The sequence below is a fragment of the Psittacula echo genome, assembly GCF_963264785.1.
Source record: "Psittacula echo genome assembly, chromosome: 3".
In the NCBI taxonomy this organism is placed as follows: Eukaryota; Metazoa; Chordata; class Aves; order Psittaciformes; family Psittacidae; genus Psittacula; species Psittacula echo.
The window spans coordinates 110,504,396-110,519,935 of record NC_137736.1 but is presented as its reverse complement, the minus strand read 5'-3'; the positions used below and the strand labels follow the sequence as shown (position 1 = coordinate 110,519,935).

Sequence of the window (15,540 nt, the reverse complement as noted above, 5' to 3'; positions counted from 1 at the left end):
AATGGTAGAGTGAATAATCAGAGCTCAGCAGCAAGCCTGATTACACACGAACTGCTCAGCATCACTTCTCTTCCCCTTCCCCTCCTGGCATGGCACAACCTAGAGACAGACACTGCAATGCCACGTGCAATCGCTCTTTTTATATAGCTGCTCATCACTGGTGTGTATCAAAGCAGCTCCCAGGTAAGCATTAAGACCTCTAACATCTTAGTGACGCAAACACTGGACTTAAGATGACCTGTCTCAAACACAACAGGCAGTTGAAGGCAGCACAATCGAGAGTCAAGCATCAGTGAGTCTTTTCTATGACACTGCACCCCCAAAGCAGGGAAGGTGATACAATGGAAGCAATATATTGAAAATATCTGCTATTTCTTTAAAATGTAGCATTCTGGAATTCCTCTACAGCTATGTGGTTTTCAATGGTGGCCTAAATTCCACTGACCGAATAAAAAACTTCCTTATGATTTAGAGATTTGCTACTAAAAACATATTATGGAAATCCATGTTATGCTCCACCAAGAAAAGGGGCTGCTCTGTAGGAGCAGTGCCTGAGGTGCCATACTCACTTAGACTTGGCAACAACCAGAAGGTCTGTGAAGAGGAAAAGGTGTCGTTCCTGGGTTTGCAGACCTGTCTTCAGCTGCACATGGCCGTCCAGGATGAACGATCGGTTGTGGCACATGAAAGACTGCACAAGGGGACATGCCTCTGGGCTGATGGGGGAGAAGCAGCCTTCCCTGCAAAAGGAAATAAAGGGGATAAAGAAAGCAAATCAGCCGACTGCCTGCGAGTGAAAACCAGGCAGCAATTTCTCATACCCACTGCTAAAAAGCAATTTATTTGATCACATTTCAGTGAAAGGTAAGAGGGGACAATTACAATAATTCAGCAGTCTGATTCTGACACAAAATCTGTTAGGGACTGTCCTCACTGATTCTTTTACAGCCCGAGCACATGGATAGCATTTCACAAAGGACAGTAATTGAAATATAGCCTTTCCATTTCATCCATATGTATTTGTCTCCCCTCGTATTGATGTCTTAGAAAATATACTGCACCTCTGTAGGCTCTTCATAAAAAGAGAGGAGATACGTGCATGATGAATGGGTAACTGCACACCTACTTTGGTCAGAAGAAGACTTGTACTCAAGTCTTGTCTTCCTTCCTGGAAAACACTGATCTTTTCTAAGGAGGTATCAAGTACATTGCATTGGTACCTACTAGTCCAAGGTCACTACTGATGGTGGAGACATGATACCCTCAACACCTAATCTAAGTGTTACACATAAAGTAGTTGAGTAGTTATTGAAGCAGAGATTAGAATTTCTCTAGCATGATGGTCAGTTCACTCACTCAGACTGGAGGATGTTCCTAATTTCTGAACCTTGCCCTAACAAAAGTCTATTTATACAGAGCCAAACTGAATCAATGTGAGAGTCTGAGGGGAAGATATCTAGGACTCTCTAGAAGCTGGCTGCAGGTCAAGCTCTCCTTTGGAAAGCCAGAAATATGGCTTAAAATTCTCCCAGACAGCTGAAAGAACTGAACCTAGGTCTCCCATAGCCTGTTATACCTGAAATAATGAATTTCTGGATTAAAACCAGGACCCATCTGCATCTTTACTCACAATTTTTAAATGCAACTTTTCAAGTATTTGTTTTCCCTAGAGGTGCCTCCAAATGAACCATTTGCCTTTGGTTGAATGAATAAGTTCAAGTTTTATTCACATGTATTTGCCTTTTTTTTTTTTAGTTAAAAGAAAAATTAAAAAATAAAAATGAAGCTAACACTTGGCAGGATCTGCTTGGCAGCTTCATAACTATAGTTTATTCCTGGTCCTGCTGGATGACAAACACCTAACTACTTTGCTGGGAGAAGAAATGGATCTTATACATTGAAAGCCACAAAACAAATGGGAGAGATATGAAAGAAAACAGGAGTGAGCAGGGAAAATTCAAAGAAGGGCATAAAATTTCCTGTACCTCTCTGAGAGCCTGGGATGTTCTTGACTCTCCTCTCCTTGATGCCTGGGGCTGGATTAGCCAGGAAATTATTTAGGAAATCCTGACAGCTGGGAGAGAAAGGATAAGCTCTGAGATTGGCCTGCATTAGCAGGACACACTTTCACTGACCTGTAAGGAGCTGGTGAGGATCTCCACCTCTGTTGTGTTGCCCTGGATTTCCCTTTCTGGCTGACAGCTTGAGTTTTTGAAAGAATTCCTCAACTTAAATTGCCTTAAACCGTGTCTTTGTCTTGTATTCTACTACCCACCTCTTCAGAGAAGAGAGAAAGAAGAGGGATGACTTTCAGAATGAATAATGCACACCTAAGTTATTTGATCACCCCCAAGCAGAAGGGGTGTTCAGGAGTGTGGGGATTAAAGCAGAGAGAGGAGTTTTGGTCCAATACGACAGTGATATGTGCTGTGTGACCAGCAAGAGGAGTCGGGAACAGCAAGTATCTCTCATACTCTGCCAGTTCCATGGGTCTGGGACAGCAGTTCACCACTTTATCAGTGACTGATAGGTTACCGGGACTCAATTCCATAAACTTCCTATCAGCATTTGGCATAGAAACTTAAGCATAAATCAGGAATAATGATGGGTCCACCTACATGAAAGCCATGCATGGCCTTTACTTCAAAGGTTAAGTCACTTACATTTGAACCCTGTAACAACAATACTTAGAAAAATCCCTTTCATATTACACCACTGCTGTAACAAAATCAGCAGAAACATTCATAAAATCATACTGAAGTGCCTGCCCCTACTGACGTTCCTTTAGTGTCAGGCTCTTATGTCTCCATATAGGCAACTCTATTTGATTATTCTTATTCATACATTTTCTACATCCTGATTTGTAAGCCCACAAACCTCCCAAATTAAACTAAGCAAAATCTATGTCACATAGGTAAGCAAATTAAGGTGCATTAATGCCAGCAGAGTGAAGAAAATTTAACTTGGTTTTAGAACAAGAAAATGCAGTAATATAAATCAGTTATTTTAATGAAATCTGCCTTTTGACCAAGTGCCTTTCAAGCATATCTGTCATCGGAACTCTAATAAGCACTCTAATAGAGTTTACCTGATAAGCCTTATAAAACACATGAAAATATTTTCTTCCTTTGAAACAAAGTGGAAAAAAATCAAAGCCACAAATTCATCCTTCATCTTCTAAAGCCCCAGGATGAAGGAACATGGAGGAAATTCACCAGCAGTGACAAAATGTGTCTTTTGGAAAGCATGCTTCTGATCCTCTCAATTAATGTTCCATTGTTACGAGACATGAATGAAACCCAAGTTTTGTTACATTGAAGAAAATGCAGATCAGCGATACCCTCAGGCACAGGGATTTATATAAGACAGGTATTTTGGAGTTCAGTTTTTAATGGCTTAGTGATTTTTCTGGCCATTAAATGGGTCTAATTTTGAAAAAGTGCTAAGCACTCGAATACTTATTTGCTGAAAATTCCTTTTTAATAGAATTATGTGAAACTCAGTACTTAAGTCAATGTGAGTTCTGATATAATTTGAAAAGTGAAAATCAGTGAAATAGGGCCTTCTCTGTGTTTCCCTAAAAGTCATTCTATGCTAAACACATGTAAAAACCCCACAGAGTAATATCTTTCCAGTTGGCAAGGAAAAAAAGCCATCATCCAGGTTTGTCTAGAAGGAAATGTGAGCTGATTCCTGAAAGATAAGGATACCCTGCAGAGTCAGCAATCAGCCATGTTCCATTTCATGTAGAAGAAAGGCTAATACTGATGTTTAGAAGGCATTGCCATTGTAATGCTCTCGTCTCTTATTGGCATTTCTTCCTAAGAGTACTATTTCTGGGACCTGAAATTTCTATGTGTGGTTTTAATCAAGGAACAAATTCTGTAATTTGAGGATATCTACGGCGATATTCTTGAGTTACTCAGTACTGGCTGACATTTGTAGAAAGATAATTGCAGATTTTTCTCCTGGCATTTCCAGAACCTAAATTTTTATAGCTACTATTTTTCAAATTAATCAAAATAGGCATTTTCTGCCTATTCAAAAGACACAACGATTTAAAAGAACTCTTCAATTCTGTAGGTGTAATATATGAAGTTGAAATCCAAAGTAGTGAGCCAAACACTGAAAAATATATCCCCACTGCATTTAGTGTGAAAGCAAACACATCACTGCTCACTTCAATCCTATATTTACCAGAAACCACAAAAGCACAGAAAATTCTTCTGCTCCCCCCTATAGAGGTTCCTTAGGGTTTCTCAGTAAAACTGATACCTGAATGGCATGATGTTTATTCTTGGTGTAATGGAGACATCAGCTTTCTTCACTATTCGTAGTGAAATAATGAAAGAAATTATACTTTCGAACGGAGAGTTTAACAGCCCATGTAAAGCTGTTACTAAATCCATTATCCAAATATCATTCATACCAATGTGAAGTTTTCCTTTGATTTCAGTTGATGATGACTTCAGCCTACCTATGATTTAGATTAAGCTATAAGATGTCTCAGAGGAAGAATCCTTTCCAAGGTACCTAAGCTGGAATGAGCTATTGCAAGTATCTCAGATATATGACATCCTTCTCACAGACTGCACATGCTCCATCCTAAATCTCACTCCTTTGTTTTGATTATTGTTCTCTGCCAGAACTTCTCTCCACTGATGATATCTCTGCAGCTGCTGAAGTTTATTTCCTCTTTCGATGCAGCACCAATGCTTTCAACGCGACTGATACCTATTGAAATAAAATACTGCTTTGCTCTTTAACCTCTGAAGTCCTTCACAAGAGGTAGGTGAGAAATGCACCTTTTCGTCACTAGAGCAGTAAAATGGCAGCTATTCAAAAGGCTGAAATCTGAATCAGCCCAGCTACATGACAGGCTGCGCTTGATCTGTCAAACACACATAGGTAATACCTTTCCAAATTCTTCTCACAGCAAACAACTTAGCTTGTACTCATTTCATACATAGGTACCATACACAAAAATACTGCATGCTTGTGCCAGCGCTGAAGCCCAGGTAAGAACCAGGAGCTCCTTCTAGTTTTGTGCCTACACATGTAGAGTGTGTAGCTTGCAGGATAAACCTAACCTTGTTTTGGCTGCAGGCTAGAGAGGTCATCAAGCAGAGGGCTGGCCAACCCTCCCCATAGTGTTCTCAGACAACAGACTTATTTTGTATACCTCAAGGGCCAGTTTTGGATGGCTCTTAGGAACCAGAAATACATCTTTTAGGAAAAATAAAGCAAATTAATTTTCAACTTCAGTGCCTCTCAGTAAAGCATTTATTTTACCATCACTGAGTCAAAGCACTGGACTAGAGGAACCTGCTGTGAGAAGCAGGAGCTATTTACATCCTTTGAAGGCTAGTGAAAATAGTAGTTATCTGTACAGTAAGAAATGTCTACAGCCCAGCCCATATTATGGATTTTTGCCAAAATGGATTTATCAGTCAGGGACACCGTGTGATTTGTGACCAGCAGAGATACCTCCAAAAGCAAGTCTAGAAGCCAGGTCTTGATTTTCTTAATAGAGTTTATTTTGGAAACCAGGTTACAATATTTGCATTTTTTTTCTGTGCCTCCTACTCAGACCCTTAAGCTCCTAAAAATTGCTGTGAGAAGGAGCTTCAGTAGCAGCTTAAGAGATGCTTGTTTCATATTTCTGCCAATGAGGCAGGCCATGCTAACTGAAGCTTGGAAGCCAAGTTGGTTTACTACAGGAAATCCTTTAACATGTACGACATATTACCCATATTGTGTAGCTAGAGGGTAATTTGCATTCAAGATAATTAACTTAATAAGGTATTGAGAACAATTCTTTAACCAACCAAAAGAAAAAGCTCCAATTTGGTGTGCAAGAGCTCCTTGTCTTCCCTGACATAATATGGAAAAAACCCCAAAACCTGTAACGCAGCAATGAGTACTGATCTGCCTTGCAGGCATGTGTATAGTGCATTCAAGTGCAATATTAATATTTCAGGGCTTCAACATATATCTAATTTCATAAGAAATGATATTTTCGACATGATTTGTACTGTATCCTTGCCAACTTGACAAAATCATGATAACAGAGCATCGCGTTCTGTATGCAAAAAGAGAAGAGTGAAAAACGAAGTGAAAGAAGAGCTTTTCTTGTACACTGGAACCAAATGACCATGCTTAGGACTGAACACAAGACAGGCAAGATGCTGCCGTTCACGTTCCTGATGAATTTAACCTCTATCATGCTGACAGCTCATTACAGCACATAGCTTGAAGAGTCACTCCCAGTGCTAGAAAGGCTGGGGAGAGCAAGAAGGCTACAAATGCTTTACGCACGGCAGATCTACCTCCAAAATTTATCAACAAGGGACATCCTTGTGACATGGCTTCTGGCTTGGCACAAACTCACAAACCTTTTATAGCAGAGTAAGGAGCTGAAAACAGGCATGTTAACAAACAGCTATGCCCAGTTCCCATGACTTGCTAAGCGCAGCCTGCCCTGCCTCTCTACCTGCATGGCCACACAAAGACTCGCTGGCTTCAGGGACAAGGAGTCAAAGCTCTATTTTTTTTGCCATGAACAAGGCTCCATGCAGACAAGGCTCACCCACGGGTAAAAATCTGCAGCTCAGACCCACACTTGGACAGGCAGATTATGTGTGTGTATGTGTATATATATGTGTGTGTGTGTGTGTATATATATATAGATAAAATCCTCTTCATTTTCAAAGGTGCTAACTACTCCCTACTGTGACTGCCTTCCAGCCATGACCAGTGCCCTCAGCAAGTCGCCCACATGCTCAGGATCTTCCCACTTCAATTCCTCATGATTTGGAATATGCATTTCATTTAAGTTTATACCGCACTTTAATAAATAATAGTTATTCTTGGAGGGTGAAAGTAAGCACAGAAAATATCAGCCTGGGGAGTGGGAGTGTTTTCCAGGAAGGTGGTAGGTAAGATATGGGCCAACACAAAGTTAGTATGCTGTTGTAATTTTACACTGACTATTTATAGAAGGGACTTGGATAGACAACCATAAAACTCTCTTAATCACATGGGCTGCCAAACCATTTCTGAAAATCTGCTGTCAATTTGATCCCTGCTATGCTAAGGGAGCTTCTTTCTGAGGATGCTGGGCATGTTTGCTTGCTGTTATCTATGTTAAATCTTATACAGTTGAAGCAGCACTTTGTGAAAACAGTGCAGCATTCCAGAAATAGCAAGTCTATTTTCTGCAGCACTCCATTAAAGTCCCATCGTCCATTACCATCATGCATGGTAGCTTTTGTACAATGAAACAAGTGAGATCTACTCAGTTTTTCAAGGAGCATTAGTTATCAAATATTAAAATGCCTGTTCCTACTTTATAAGTGTGCTTTACTGGTTGCAACTTCTTTTTACGGGTAATACATGTGAACAAATCCGAGGCAGTCACCTCTTAACCCCTGCATTTTCCCTTATGGGCTGTGCCTGTGGATCTCACAGAAAGCCTGAGCCCTGGTGCACACGTCGTTCCCAGTTCACAGCCTCTAGCACAGGGCTGTCCTCACACTACTCATGCATGTGGCTGGACCTCAGCAAGCTGCAGCAGAAAACACTGCACCCAAGATAAAGCAATGAGTCCCAACAGGGTCACTGAGCCTTTGCATCAAAACAGACTGCAACCCCTGCTCCAGCACAGGCAGCACAAGCACAAGCCTGGGCAGGAGGAAGACGAATATTAATGGAGATTGGGAGCAAGTTTTGCTCAGATAAATAGATAAATTTATGCTTTAGAGCAAAAATCAGGGTCACTGCTTACATTTAGGAAATCAGGTACCACTCCTCTGCTTCTGACACTCAAGTGTATACATTTTAATTCAAAATATCTGGAGATAATGTTCCAACTTACATGATTCTAGGGTTTACAGAGTTGGTTTTTTTAGTACCTCAAATAATCTTTGCACGATGTCAAAATCTCATCAAAACTAATAAAAATTATGATAATGAATAACGTGGTTTACACCAAATGTTCCAGGTATTGAGGCATGTTAACTCTATTATTTTTCTGTAGTCTTCCAAAAATCAGTAAACCATTAAGACTTGCAGTTAAATATCACATAGCTGTAGGGCAAAATGCACCATTAAAAAAAAAATCCTCACACATTTCAGTATGGAAGCTTGGCAACAACTGAAAACAAGCTGTACTTAAGTAATTTCTACATAGCCAAAAGAACAATATTCTCTGCAGAGCAAATATGTACTACAGTGTGGTGGCTGGAGACAAGAAACATGCTTGTGGTTTGGTTTTCTTCCAAGGTTTTTTGTTTTATTTTAACAAGCAGCTGCAAGGTGTTTACTCTGAAAATTTAGCACAAGAGCAAAATTCTCTATGGGTATAAATTAGACCAACGTTTTGGTCATGTTTTACCTATTGCCACCAGAAAAGAATTTAGTGCAAGTTATTTAAATCCCATTGAAAAGCTCTTGCAGCGTGGGTGTCCTCCAGTTCTGCTATACAGCTCTGCCAGCAATCAACAAGTTCAAGTGGGTTTAGTCCAAGTGCCCCTGTGCAGACATTTGGGCGAGGACGTATTCACCTGTGGAAGTCAATAAAACCTTTTTTTGCCTTTGGAAGAATTGACCCTTTGTTCCCCACTCCAGATCCCACTCATTTTCACTGACTGCCATAGCAGTACCATCTTGAGTGACTCTTCCATTCCGGTTGCACTAGGGAAGTGCCATTCCAAGTATTATCTAGCTTAAGAAAGATTTCATTGTTCAGATGGAAAAAACTGACTTTTGGAAATAAATAGATAGATAGATAGATAGATAGATAGATAGATAAAAGGGAAAAAAGTAGGATTAACAGAGGGAAAAGAAAAGGCCAGAACTTAACACCCCAGCACTGCAGTTGTTCAGTATGGCTGTCTGGCCTTTTTGGAGCTTCTTGTGGCCTACAAGAAGTCTGGAGACACAAGATACCTTTGCCACTTTCACCCCAGCTCCTTCCTACCCATTCCAAAAAGGCATACAGAGAAGCTTTATGGCATCTCAGTCTCACCCATGTCCCCCTGCAAGGATCCAGTATTATTTTATTAGCCTGAAGGGATAAGGTTTCTGTCCCACTTAAATTTTTTTGGGAACCAGCAATCACAGTTGGGTCATTTAATCCTGCTTAATCACAACTGGGACATTTAAAAGCCTAGTTCGCCTCCATTGATTTTGTGTTACCTCATGGACAAAACTAACTTTTCCTTCAAAAGGGGAGTTCAAATACCTTCTTGCAAACTGCATTAGAATCATGGAATCATAGAATAGTTAGGGTTGGAAAGCACCTTAAGATCATCTAGTTCCAACCCCCCTGCCATGGGTGGGGACACCCCACACTAAACCATGCCACCCAAGGCCTCATCCAACCTGGCCTTGAACACCATCAAGGATGGAGCATTCACAACCTCCCTGGGCAACCCATTCCAGTGACTCACCACCCTGACAGTAAAGAATTTCTTCCTTAGATCCAATCTAAACCTCCCCTGTTTAAGTTTTAACCCGTTACCCCTTGTCCTATCATTACAGTCCCTAAGGAAGTGTCCCTCCCCAGCATCCTTATAGGCCCCCTTCAGATACTGGAAGGCTGCTATGAGGTCTCCATGCAGCCTTCTCTTCTCCAGGCTGAACAGCCCCAACTTTCTCAGCCTGTCTTCATACAGGAGGTGCTCCAGTCCCCTGATCATCCTCGTGGCCCTCCTCTGAAATTGTTCCAACACTTCCATATCCTTTTTGTGTTGAGGACACCAGAATTGTACACAATACTCCAAGTGAATATTACAAGAGTTCAGCACAAGTCATGTAGTAGCCGTGAATTCTGGACTACCAAAAATAGCCAGGACATGCTGCAGACCTCTGCAGAAACATGTCATTTCAAGCTGAGGTTCATAGAAGGTGAAAAGATCAGTGTGGGCATCTTTAGAAATCCCTTCTGGACCATAACGTATGGTTGTTAGTGAGCCTACGTGTATCTGCCTACCCTATCATCTCGAGCTACTTGTTACACAGGCTGTAGATGGGCAAGAATACAGCACTTGGGTGACCATTTCCTTTAAAAGGGAAACAGCATTTTCTAGGTGATTGCCTAGCTTTATTGCCTGTCAGTCACCTCACCTATTTATCAGGTAATACCAGAGGCATCTGCTCATGGTCTCTGAAAGTCTCACTGCTCAACAGTCATTCCCCTTTAGTCTCTGATTTTCCCATTCTTCAAGAAATAATTCAGCTAGGCTCTTACCCTCCTTGGCTTGTCCCACCTGGGTAGAGTCTGCAGTTAGGCAACAATGAGTTTTAAGAAAAACAAATGCATTCAGAACAGTGCAAGACTTCAAATATGTGGCTAGGTAGGGCTAACCTGGAATCCATTAGCTGCTGTTCCCTGATTGCCCTTTTTCAGGAGAAAACTTGCTGATTATAACCAAATCAATCACATACAAAGTGACCTATAAAAAGCTGCAAGTACTGCCTTTAAAAGATAAGCCCCTTCACCAAGCTTTATCCTGGAAGCTGCAGCTCTCATTGAAGCTGCTGCTGCCCAGCCTTGCCTGTATCCCCGCAACTGTGGGATACTGTAGGGTGAACTCCACAAAGCTTCACTGCAGACATGAAGGGAGGATCTGCTCAGCCCTTGTATTGTCTTAAGCTTTTAAGAACCACTTCCCTGCAATAGGTGTGCCACATGGAAGACGGGATTGTCACTTCACTACATCTGTCCTAGCTGCAATAGGAACAAATCTGGCTTTGGCTTGCCTCAAGGGCTTTAAGCCATATTTTGATACTAGTAGTAGAGAGCACAGGAATTATCCTATTACAGAGAAGAGATTACTTGATCTGCCTGCCACTGCCAGCTATTGCAAGTGCAATGACCCAGATTCCTATGGATAGCCAGTAGACAAATTGGTTGCAGCCACATGCACCTGTTTGCTCTCCTATAACTAACTCCCTTGTATTCAACAAGTTCCTTGAATAGCTACACAGGCAGGTTAGTCAGAGGTTTCTATTCCACCTGTGATCTGAGCTGGGGGAAAAAGCTATTAGAGGATTCCCCACATCCCTGCACCTCATGGTAATTACTTTACGTAAGGGAGAAGCAGGCACAGGCCAGTTAACTGTGAAGAACAGCAGCCTGGAGGAGGGGGAAACATGACAGCCTTTCACATGATGTTTTTCCCTGTGTTTATTTAAGTCTTTAATATACCAGAAGAGCTTGCCCATGTCTGACTAGTGATCTCTTTGTAGAAATGGATGTCGCACTTGGCACACCACCCATTAGGAAACCTGTCCTGCTCTTGGACAGCAAAGCTGAGGGGAAACAGCAAACTTGAGGGAAATGAGCATGAGGCTGCTTTGTCCGAGCAACCAAGTATGTTGCCAGAGATGCTCTGATAAAATGAGATGCCTTGCAATATGGATACGATACTGGATATGGTTTTACTACCAGACCATGCAGTTGGAAGAGAGGAAATGAAGGTGGATTAAAACCCATCAGCCCTGCTTATTCATTCTGGTAAAGGCCTTCACCATTCTTTTCTGCATTTTCTGAATAATCCTGCCATGAAGACCTAGGACGCACCTAGATGTACTTAGATACTTACTCCCACTGAATGCAGTCAGTATTCAGTGCACAGGGTCCCTATAAGTGCAAGAGGATCCAAAATAACACACTCACCTCAGTACTTAGAATCACTTTCAGCTAGGGGAATGGACAGGCTGAACTTGGATGTGTTGTCAGTGGGTGATATGCAAAAACAATTCTGGGAACAGACGTAGGCCTTTCCTCTCCCAGGTAAGTGCTTTTACCATTCACCTATGGAGCCAAGCTCGCTCCCGTGAACATAAGGGTTTTGGTCCCAGAACATTTCATGTCCTTCTGCACAATGGCCAAGCTTCAGCGGCAGAACGAGAAGGGAAAGCCCCCTCACTTCAAAGTCTCCACTCACTCCACATACCCTCTGCTGTACTAATTACATCCCTCTTCTGGGAACAGAAGATTAATTGCCTCAGGAGGCAAGAGATGAACCTGGGTGATTAATTTCCACTGAAAACACACTGATTTTGACGCCAGCAGTTTTGCAAAGCACTGTGGTGGTCTGCAGAGACCTGAGCTAAGGAACAGGCCAGAAACACCTGCCACAGCTTATACTGAGCTTGTTAGATGGCACAAACCGTGGCTGCAACACAGACCATGGCCTCTCTCTGCCAAAATACCTGATGAGCTGTTCTTTCCCACTTCATCCCTGATACTGCATGTTTGGAAACCACTGACTTAAACAAGTATTAAAAAGCACTCCAGAAAGGCAGCCTCAGCCAGAGGTTTAAAGGAGAGCAGTGTCTGCAACTGTTTCTATGAGGGCCTGGCTCTTGCCCAGGAAGGTTAAACAGGGTATGTGGACCAGTGGATGGAGCTTCTCAGAAGCCTCTCACACAGCAGTGTTTAGTTCTTTGACACAGACCCGTCCAATGCTGCCAACAGTCATGCTGTACTGGGATGTGCAAAACCACAATTCTAGGTGTTTGGGCAGCTCTCTGGGCAGTAGGAGACTGCCTAAAGAACAGAAGCACTTGGGAGGTCAAGCAGCCACTGAGATGATGTTTCTTAAGTTATAGCTTTAGATGCAGGTACCAAAATTATTCATGTCTTGCCCTTGAGGCTTATTATCCTTTATTGGATCTAGCTCCTGCTACTAGAGCACTGAAAACCAGGCACAGAAAAAGAGACAGACTGTTACTCCCATAATGTGATTAGAAACTCCTCACCAGTGGTTTTGTGCACCACAAGGAAGCAACTGGATCAGAGGAAGCAATGCAGCATCAGCCAGGAGGAGAGTTGAACGTGTATTTAATCCTGACCCTTGCAGAGGTGAGAGCACCAGAGGCTGCACATCAGCCAGCACATCATAAGAGGATTTCTGCTTGTTTACACAAGATAAACGATCGCAAAGCAGTCTGATGGAGCTGGTCTGCGATTTCCTCAGGTATGCCGCTGCCCAAACTGCTTGGCCAGACTGTCATTTGGCAGAGACTTTATTGTCTACAATCAGGGATACACAATGGCTGGGCAACAGCTGCATTCTGCCAGGCGTCAAGGCCTAATCCAAAAAGCCCCAAAATAAGCTGCAGCCAAAAGCACATGTGGACAGTGAGACATTTGGACAAACAGAGCCCTGCCCTCACACCGGTGAGCAGTGCCGCTCGCTGCCTTCGTGTTAAAACTGTCACAGCTCTATCCAGAGGGGAATCGGCTTAAAGCACTAGTGTTAAACTATCAGTCATTTATTGTACAATTAATACTTCAAGCTCCAATCCCTCCAAAACCTTGCTTCTTGTTACCTCTAGTCCTTTTCTTTTAATAAAAAAGGCAGCATATCTCTGAGAGCCGCAGCTCATTTCAATCTCCAGATGTACAAACATCGCTATGAGCCAGTTTGTATGTCATAAATGAAGAACTGATGGGTTTTATCAAAACCAAACATATGCACATACACACAAAAACAAACAGAAAAAACACAGCAGGGGGACAGGAATGCCAGTCTCTGAGCTAAAAGGCCATTTGAGGCCTTGGAAAGTTCATTCTGTTACTTGTTAACAGTTAATAAAATTTTATCCCTGGCTATTACTACATTAAAATAACTTTTGCGTTCAAGCACATGCTTTAAGGAAACAATGCTCCAGTGTCATAATTAGCTTAAATCAAGCATGAATTAGAAATACTATAAAAATGACAACTTCTACAATATCATCACAAGTTATTTTAAGTATGTGCAATTCCATTAAAAGGGAAGAGCAATTTGACACAAAATAGTGTGGTTTTTTTTTTTTAAAGATCCCATATTTTTCTACAAATTCATGTATTTTTACCTTACATAGGGTAACACAACACACTGATGGGAGAAATCCAAGAAAGTTCACATGCAGAGATTTCTGCCCATTCAGATTAATCATAAACTGTTAAAACATCAAAACTTTTCATTAAATGGAAAATCTCAGAAAAAATAATGATCAGAAGTTTCAAAGCTGAATTAAATCTAAACCCAAAACCCAACAGAAAAGAACTTTTCATTTGCTTTGTTGACTGAGTCTTTAGGAACAGGATTTTTCCTCCATCTTGCTGACTAGGAACTTGATTTCTAATGAAACTGCAATTTTGATAAACACATGGCTCCTGGAACTGGAGCTTTATGAAAAAATCTCTGAAATATCATGGTCAAGATAAAATGCGCAGTGTTGCTACTTAATCCCTTCAATTGGAAAACTCTGCTTTGTGGCATTTTGCCTTTTTTCTTCCTCTCTTTAACAAAATGTCTCTTCTGTATTCTTGAGTGTATTGGAGTCTCGCAGACAAAGGACTAAGATGAGGAGTGAAGGACTCAGAGCTGCCTCTGGTGTGCTGCCACTTGGGTTTTCATCTTTGGGAACCACTCTGGCAATAGCGACAGCCTTCAGCCATGAGCCCTGCAGCTTCAGAAAGACTGCCTTGCAAGGGCTCCCTTCCACAGCATGCCTCTTCTTAAGGGTGAATGAAGGCATTTAAAAACCCTCATCTCTTGTGATCATGCCATTTGGGTGGCTCCACACTCCAACAAACACTGTCAAGGTGCCCAGGGGGCTGCATGAGAGCAATGCCCTCCTCTGCCATGATAGCCAAGGGGACAGTGGCTGCGTGTGGTGTACCTACCCACACAGGCCTTGTCCTGCGACAGCCAGTACATAAAGTGACTGTGAGGTACAACGGGGTGGCAGGCAGCCCCCTCAATATCCCTGTACCACGTCGAGGTGCTGCGCTTCACCAACCAAACATGCCTCACAGAGATTATTTTGCTAGGCAAAATTATTTGCTGCCATGGAAACGGGTGAAGAATGAGCAAAATGACAACAACAGAAATACCTACTTAACAAGTTAGTTACTTGCAATGAACTTTTATTCCCTTCCTCCCCGCAATCGGATTTTCCTGAAACACTGAATACTCATCTTCCCTGTGAAAAAGAGACAGTTAAGGCTTATTGGCAATTTACATTTATTAGAAGTCTGTATTTTTGTCTTCATCTAGTCACACAGCTTGGATCATCCACGTATCTTCTGACTAAAACCCTGAAAACACAATGTCCAAGACTTTGGGAACACTCTGTATTTGATGAGCGCCAAGTATTAACTAGACTACACATATGATCTTCGTTATCTGGGAATTGGCACAAGACCCCTGGAAGACAACATGCCAGAATCACTTACTGTGTTCTGGGAGAAGGAAGAGCAGCCCCTCCATGAATGGCATAACACTGCTTCCATGTACAGAACAGGGAAAAAACACCTTGGAAACTTGTGAAATTCTCAGTTTTTGCCTTTAACTTCCTCAACCATAGAAGCCACATAATAACACTGGGTGGGGGTGACTCTTCAGGTACTTCATTTTCAGGTTCTTCAAAGATTTGCCCATAAAGCCTTTTAAAAAGCATGTTTGTGGGTTTTTTTGTTTTGTTTTTTCTTTTTAACAGCCCCTGCTTCCACATTACACCAAAATAACATAATAA

At 41.9% G+C, this 15,540-nt stretch overlaps 1 protein-coding gene across 1 annotated transcript in view; it reads right to left on the bottom strand.

Moving 5' to 3' along the window:
* Positions 1-15,540, bottom strand: part of ARHGAP20 (Rho GTPase activating protein 20) — a gene marked incomplete at both ends in the record, with an annotated part of 62,531 nt that overhangs the window by 32,402 nt on the left and 14,589 nt on the right. The window contains one exon of the mRNA XM_080612898.1: positions 570-740. Coding sequence (XP_080469024.1) covers positions 570-740 — 171 coding nt within the window. The remainder of the gene's footprint in view (positions 1-569; positions 741-15,540) is intronic.